Raw genomic sequence first — 8,293 nt, forward strand, 5'->3', positions numbered from 1 at the left:
AAATTCATTATCTATATGCCAAGAATAAATAAACTAATTGCCATAGAAGTATATGTTAAAACATTTTGAATAGGAGCCCACAGAATGCTCAGTTTTCTTAACTTTTTACTGAAAATATCTGGTAGGTTGCCAAATAATGTTAGAAATGTGAGCTAAATAGCAATTTGACTTGCTGGCTTTGTGTGGAGTGTGTAGTGTTTACCTCAGATGTCTCCCAGGAAACTGTGGTAACAGCAAGATGTCACTGTGCAAATGTTCCTGTCACAATTATGTACAGCTTGCTGCCAGTCTATTTATGGGCTGTGCTACCATCCAATGCCATTTTAGGATACCAACATTTCACAAAGAACATATATATGGCTACAGCCTTAGAGGACCAAATATTTCCAAATCATTCTTGCTACAGAAGCAATGGAAAGTATAGAGCAGTGTAATACTGAATAGCTTTACAGCATATTGTACACAATTATGACAAGGTTGGCAGAGGAAGAATTACAATATAACCATTGCCTTTCATCACCATAGTTAATGGCAGAACATTAACATAACATTTTTTTATACTGGGTAATGTCTTCAATGTTTATATGAAAACACACTTCTTTTAAGTACAGATCACCTGTGTTTGTGCTACTGTCACACTGCTTAATCTCCACACAACCTTTAATGTCACAAATATATGAATGCACAGTGCAGGTAGAAGTGATACATTTTTTATTTTAAGCATGGAGTAAAATCAGTCAGTAATCCCACTAGCTGTGAAATGCAACCGCACCATCTACACCTTGGCATTTGTAAATCACATAAATAATGTAAATTAAAGAAAACATAAAAAGTGGGGTGTGAACTGCATGTCATGATCCTAAACAAAATAAATAAATAGGTAATTACCCAGTCTGATCTTGACTCCTGGAGGTTTTCGTCTGAGCAGTGCCATTCCAGGACTGTTCAACAGTTTTCAGTATACCTGGGGAAATAAAATCACAAATAAGACACCAATGGCTACTGCTTAGCACTTCTTACATTTTCACTCACTAGTGAAACCAATAGTAAAACATTTAGGATAACTCATAAATGAATAGAAAAGAACACTAATGCTGTGCACTGTGGAGAAACCCCTATCAACCAGGGACAGACAGTGTCTTAACCTGTTCTACCAAGAAACATTATAAATAAATATATTCTGCATTGCACCATAGCATCATCATTGTATTTGAAAATGTTCTAGCAGTTTTTATGTTAAATCTCCTGACATGGTGGTAAGTAAATGAAAAGACAGTGTAATTTACTTTACCAAATACATATGACAGTAACTTTGCCATACATTTTTATCTCAAACATAAATCCAGTTCTGTTTCTTTATTCTTCCAAAAGAAGCCCAACACGAGCAATCATCTTACATTCCCCAAGAAAGTAACAGAAAAACAAAGGAATTTTCAGGTAAAAGAGCTACCACGTGGCCCAGAGCTGGTTTTAGACGAGGCTAAAAATTTCAGGAGATAGTACTTTGAGAACTTGGCCTGAGGACTGCTGGCTGAAGAAGTCTGTCATTTGTTTAGTACTTATACTGTACATGGCAGACAAGAGGTCAGATAATAAAGTTCTCCAAGACTGGAGATAATAAAAACTATCATAGGTGAACTGGGGTGATCCAGCAAACCTAAAATTAATTTCCTAAAAACAGTGACTATTAGTTCGCAAATGTTTTCAATCCTGGACCAGATCCATTTCAGGTTTGCTGGATAACCCAGATTCTCCCATGATAGTCTATTATCTCCAGTCTTGGAGCTTTAATAAATCAGGCCCAAGGTTGAAGCATGACATTTTGAAGAGGACAGGAATTGATGTATCCCTTTTGCTGAGGGAAGACCTCTGATTTCTTTCAACATTTATGTATGCCATTGCTGTAGCATTGTCTGAATTAATCTAAACTGGATATCCCTGAGAGGTGTCTAGTGTTGCAGAGATGTCCAAATCGCTCAAAGTTACAGGATACTGATCAGGAGATAAGCTCCGTGCAGGACTTCCGACAGCATCAATTGTGAGGAACCTCTAGATGGGACAAAAGAAAGAGCTGTATCCCTGTCTGCAAAGCCAGGAACAGCCTGGTCCTCAGTGGTAGACAATTCATAGATCAGACTGACTTGTTCCATGAAAATAGAATGTTTTGTTGCTGAGATTTGTGGTGAAACTGGGAAAATTTGAACTGGTATAATTAGACCTAAGACATAATGCAAAACAGGAGAGATAGCTCTGGGACTGTAGAGTATGTATATAATACAAAGTGTCCAAAGTTTTTCTTGTGAAAGCAATACTCTGGTTTGGGCCGTGTCCAGGACTACACCCACACACATCATTTCTGTAACATCTGGATAGTCAACACATTGACTATAGGTGGGTCATCTACGAATGCCACAGGAGCACAGTATGTCCTTTACTGGGACCTGCACCTTGTTTGTCTGATGAGCAGAAAAGATGCCAAAAGGCAGATCCACGGAATAGTGTTGCATGATTCCAAGTGCAAAGCCAAGTTGTCCCTGATGTGCTGAAGAAATGGGAATATAAGGATAAGCATCTACAAAAGGCAGAAAGTCTTTTTGGTAAAATCACCGCATTATATCACCGCATTATATCGGTGATTATCGCATTGAGTTTTATTTTCTTTTTGGTGAAAGTTCCGCTTGAAGGAAGCAATAAAATATTTGATAGACAGAAGGCAGTAATTTTACTTGTAGGACCAATGGCATTCAAAAAGCATGAATCTTCATCACTGCATCAATGAACCATGCATTCTGTGAATAAATGGACAACATATACACATTTGTTGTGAAATACCAAAAGAAAGACTTACCATCCAGGTGATGTCGTGATAGATACTTGAGACCCTCATCAAGCAAGATAACAGGCAATGAAATCTTCATGACTACAATCCACTGTGACCAGTTTAGAGGAGTTACTTGGAAAATAAGCTGTTAATTGCAAAACATTTTTTAAAATAGAATGTTTGGGAATGAGTAGGATTATTTAATAGAGAGACACAAGCTAAGAGCAGTACTATTGCTTTATTGCATTTTAACCTTCATTACTATTGCATTACTAGTTATGCCAAGTGTATTAGGTAATGCGATGTAAAGAGCAAGGATGACTTGAATTTTCTGCACTAGAAGGTTGCTTTGGGTATTGTACATTGCACATAACCCTTGATCTTTGGTTGGTTTAATAAACTTAATTACCTGTACTTTTTCTTCCCAGTCTGGATACAGATAGGCCTATATGCAATACATATTGCAAAAAATAATGTGCCAAAAGCCCAGAATAGTAATACTTAGCAATAAATGACGTTTATTTTTGCAGGTAGACCTGTATAAATGAGATTTTGACTACTTGTTCTGGGCCATATTTGTGAATTAGGCACAATAGTGTTTAGCAGGATTGTCTCCTGGAAGCTCTAAAATGAGACTAAAGCTGCGTACACACGTGCAATAATTATCGTTGTAAACGATCGACTAACGACCGATCGTCCGATAATCATTAACAAAAATCAGGCCAGACGCCGGATGAAAGAGGATTGTCGCTGGAAACAAACGACCGTCCCGGCGGATCTGATTGGGCGACGTTCGCAATCTATTGTACGGTGTGTACGGTCTTTCAGTGGTCGTGGATGGTTCTGCAGTACACTTTCTCCTTTACATGTCAGTTCCTGCATCGTTCAAATGATCGACTCTAGCGTGTGTACATTATTGGAGTTTATTTGAACGATCGTATCCTTACATCATGTACAGAATTGTATCAATATGATCGTTCAAAATAATCGTGCATAATCTTTAGTCGTTCATTTTCTAACGACAATTATTGCACGTGTGTACCTACATTTAGACTTTTGAGGCTCTAGGAAAACTTTTAAGAAGATCCCAAAGCTGGGAGCTATGATGTCCTAGGTAATAAATGCTTGGATTTCTGATGACTGCTTCATATTTAAAACCAAATATAATGAATAACGGATTGTGTTTATGGAGGGAAATGACTGGATAAATAAAACACCCTCATACTGAGGTTTGGCCCTAAATGCATTGTTTAACTGCTATTAATGTTAAGTTCTCAAATTTTCTTTAGCATCTTGCAATTCTCTATACACCAGCATTAGGGCAGAGAGGGAGCTGAAAAGTCTATTAAAAAAAAAAAATAAAGTTTCACCCCCCTTCCTCTCTGCTTATGGCATGTTAAATGCTGTAACCCCCTTGCCTTATTTAGCAGTTTGGATATGCTGCAGTATAAATGACAATTTCAACTTGGCATTAAATTATCTCACTGAACTACCCCTCCCCCCCGGTCTCCTAAATGCGTTTCATTACCCACAAAAAAGAATGTTTTATTTTTAACAGCTTTTAACAAAGTTTATTGAATGCTCGAAAAGCTGGAAATTGTTATGATGGTTTGTCCACTTAATCCATAAAAAGGTGCTAATAAAAAGGCTGTAGTGAGCAACTGCTTTTTTTCCACAAAAACCACTGAATATTTTTATTGGGCATTTTTATTTTTTATCAAACAAGCCTAATGAGGCCAATCTTTAGTCACACATAGTAAGATATGTATTATGATTGTTAATGTAAGTACTACCATTTTTTGATTATTGACTATCTGTAGTATGTAGATCCAGAGGAATCAGAATATTTATGCCCACCAAGTACAGCTCTGTAACCAGATAAAAATTCCTTAAACAGTGCCAGGCCACAAATACAACCCAAAATCGAATATAAAAGACATTACAAATTATAATATTCCTATAACTATATAATAATCATAGTGGCTATATTTTCAAATATTATCCATCAACAGTTTGAATTAATGATGATGATTTACCTGTTGAGGGCATTACACATCTCAATGGTTACCAGCACAGAGAGGGCCATGGTAGTTGGATAGCGAGATTCAAACACTTCACAGTCAATTCCTTCAAACAATGGATTCTCAGGGGTACACTTCATGAAGTGTCTCTATAAGGAATAGTAGGAATAGTACCAAAATATTAGTGAGTTTAATTCTGCTTTAATATGGATTTTTTTTAGCCAACGCTCTCATTAAAAGGTCACCGAAAAGTATAGGTAAATTAAAAGAGACTTGAATAGTCTTTTTTTGTCATAAACAAAAAGAAATGTTTCTCATACTTATGGGCAGCACGGTGGCTCAGGGGTTAGCACTCTGGCCTTTGCAGCACTATGTCCCAGGTTCGAATTTCCGCCAGGACACTGTCTACATTAGGTTTGCAGGTTCTGATTGTGTCTGTGTGGGTTTCCTCCCACATTCCAAAAACATGCATTTAGGTTAATTAGATTTCCCGCAAAACTGGCCATAAACTGTGTTAATGACATATAACATAAGATTATGGTAGGGACATTAGATTGCGAGCCCCTTTGAAGGACAGGTAGTGATATGACTTGGACTTTGTAAAGCACTGAATAATATGCTGGTGCTAAATAAATACTCTTTAATAATAATGGAGGATTTTTGTGCCTTACAGACCAGCTCTATTCTCAGCATTACTGAGAATTACCTAGAAGCCGGAGACAATGATTCGTCTGCACACGAAAAAGTTAGAATATCAGTGGCTGCCCAATGCCTTAAGAGGATTGCGGTGGAACCAGAAAAGTCAGCAGTGAGATGGTGGCTTAGGGAGCTGCAGGAGTGACAAGATCATTGAATTTTTATTGCTGCAGGGTGATGGAAAAAAAAAAGGTTTGCCATAAAATCGGCAAGTTTATTTTTTTACAACTGGCAAGTTTATTTCTTGCAATCCAAGTTGGAGGAAGTGTAACTGGTCAATGATATTCCCAAGTCATAGTCCTATTCATGCCAAGGTAACAGTGGGTGCCATTACTAGCATCTGTCCACTTCAACTTCGCTGTTGTTGAATGTTCTGATCACAAAAAAAAAAAAAAAAAAAATGCATGCACCAATGGAAAAAAAAGCAGCCGGCAGATATAACTCAAATTAGCACAGACTTAGAAACTTTAGTATACACAAAAGGAACAGTCTTATGCTTCTAGGACAGGGTATTTTCTGTTAACACTGAAAAAAATACAACCACCACATACAGGCTGGTAACCTGGGATATAGTAAAATTTTGTTTTGAAGTTTAGTTATTTTTAATATTCTCATACAAAATACTTTTGACTTACCAGCTGGTAAAATGTCACCTGTGGTCCGTCTTCATCATAAAGGAACCACCATGTGGCAGCCCCCACGGTGGCCAGTCCTACATAAACTGGAATGAAAAGTAAATAGAATACATGTAAAAATGAATAGTGATGCACTTTCTACATAAGTTAGAACACATTTTCAAACTTTAGAACTTCTATGTAGATTAAACGAATAAGCTAAGACCATAAACTGTATGTATTGGAGAGTGTAGGTCAAGTTTACTTTGCAGAAAATACATTTCTTTAGAGGACCAATGTTGATTCTAAATCCAGGATGACTTTTGTCTATGTATGTTTTGCACCAGACAATGCTTCATCAAGTCTGACAGCTAAAGCCAATTTTTACTAAAACCTATTTATCCCACAGGCATGATGGCATTAGGCAATGAACTGTAGGAAGTGAGCAGAGGATGTAACTATTGTTCACAACCCAGAAGTAGAGAACAATGTGTGGGGACTCCGAGTGTCATAAGGAATGTGAAAATGTGTGCCGACAGCTATAGTTGTCAGGTTTGTTATGCATAAAAGAATCAGTTTTCAATGTCATTAGGAGTACTATTCCAAGTGTAAACCTAATATGATCTTTTAACACAGCAAACTTGATCTGACAAGGAAAGATGCCAGACAACACAGCATTGGTTTCATTAAACTGGTATTTTGGGGCAGTAACTTTCTCTCTTTCTAAACCTGTATTGCATAACAGAATAAATAAAAAATAAGTACCTCCAATTGCTAGGTATCTAAAGAAAAGCCACCCACTGATTAGTGGTTCTCTTGGATTACGGGGCTGCTTATCCATTATGTCTAGGTCAGGTGGGTTAAATCCCAGTGCAGTGGCAGGTAGTCCATCTGTTACAAGATTAACCCAGAGCAACTGGACGGGAATTAGGGCTTCTGGCAGGCCAAGGATAGCAGTCAGAAAGATACTAAAAAGGAAAAAGAGCAAGCAGCGAATTAAAATAGGAACATATACACATATATTCAGTCCTAATACAAATCTAATAAAAGTAATATTCCCACAAAGTAAACCAACCTTTTAAAGCAGGGCTACACATCAACAAGTGTCAATGAGAGTCTTTACTCTTTCAAAGAGTTGGACCAAAGGAGATACCAGCATTACATTTTTTAAATTGGAATCTGCATATTACATTTTAGGTGCTCCCGAGGTACCCCACAGCAATGCTTTAGAAAAAGAAAGGACTAGAGACTTATGATTTTCCTTTTAGTTATTAGTAATTTGTGAGAGGTACTGGCATGTTTTATCAGTTGTGTTTTTTTAATAAGAATAATTGTTTTAATTGTTAATAATTGTTTTAATAAAATCATCATTCTTTATTTTGTTTAATTTTTTTCTTTTTATCTTTTTACTGTAACTGGGATACATAAAGGCAGCATATCTAAACAAAAGACTTCTTTGCTATTAAAATGTTTTTATATTTTTAAAGAAATTTGTAGATGCTTATATACCAGTCAAGAAATTTGGACTAGGATGACCTTTCCAGTAAACCAGTTATATCTGCAGACATGCTTTTTTGTCCCAATCTGGTAAAGAGTGGTAAAATTGTATGCATTTTTAGACCATGCTATAAAATGTGTTTTTTTTTTTTTTTTAATAATACAAAATGCTGATTTGATGAGCTTAGCATTTATCATAGTAGTGGAGCTATCTTACCAGACTACTTCCCCAACATTGGAGGAGATTAGGTAGCGAATAAACTGTTTCATGTTATTATAAATTGCTCTGCCTTCTTCCACAGCAGACACGATGGTGGAGAAGTTGTCATCTGAGAGAACCATCTCTGCAGCGGATTTTGCTACAGCAGTACCAGAACCCATGGCAATACCAATCTCAGCCTTCTTCAGGGCTGGGGCATCATTTACTCCATCACCAGTCTAAGCCAAAAAATAAAAAAAAATAAAATAAAAAAGAATCCAAGTTATATTTTTCCAGTCAATTAACATTTAACTAGAGCCTAATATATACATCAGGGTGGAAAACACTTAATAACCCTATGACTGGTTCAGGTTATATTCTGTTATGTTGACTACTGATACTTGTTGACTATGTATTGCTCTTGAAGATTAGGTCGTGGTATCTT

The 8,293-nt window shown here is 36.7% G+C and overlaps 1 protein-coding gene across 1 annotated transcript in view; it reads right to left on the reverse strand.

Moving 5' to 3' along the window:
• The window catches only part of ATP2A3 (ATPase sarcoplasmic/endoplasmic reticulum Ca2+ transporting 3), a 91,600-nt gene that overhangs the window by 4,121 nt on the left and 79,186 nt on the right, over positions 1–8,293 (reverse strand). Inside the window, exons 15-21 of the mRNA XM_072405240.1 lie at positions 7,867–8,087; positions 6,918–7,120; positions 6,174–6,259; positions 4,858–4,991; positions 4,240–4,261; positions 2,849–2,966; positions 889–964 (exon numbers count right to left, since the gene is read on the reverse strand). Of these exons, the coding sequence (XP_072261341.1) occupies positions 889–964; positions 2,849–2,966; positions 4,240–4,261; positions 4,858–4,991; positions 6,174–6,259; positions 6,918–7,120; positions 7,867–8,087 (860 nt within the window). The remainder of the gene's footprint in view (positions 1–888; positions 965–2,848; positions 2,967–4,239; positions 4,262–4,857; positions 4,992–6,173; positions 6,260–6,917; positions 7,121–7,866; positions 8,088–8,293) is intronic.

Source organism: Pyxicephalus adspersus, chromosome 1, assembly GCF_032062135.1.
Source record: "Pyxicephalus adspersus chromosome 1, UCB_Pads_2.0, whole genome shotgun sequence".
NCBI classification, from domain to species: Eukaryota; Metazoa; Chordata; class Amphibia; order Anura; family Pyxicephalidae; genus Pyxicephalus; species Pyxicephalus adspersus.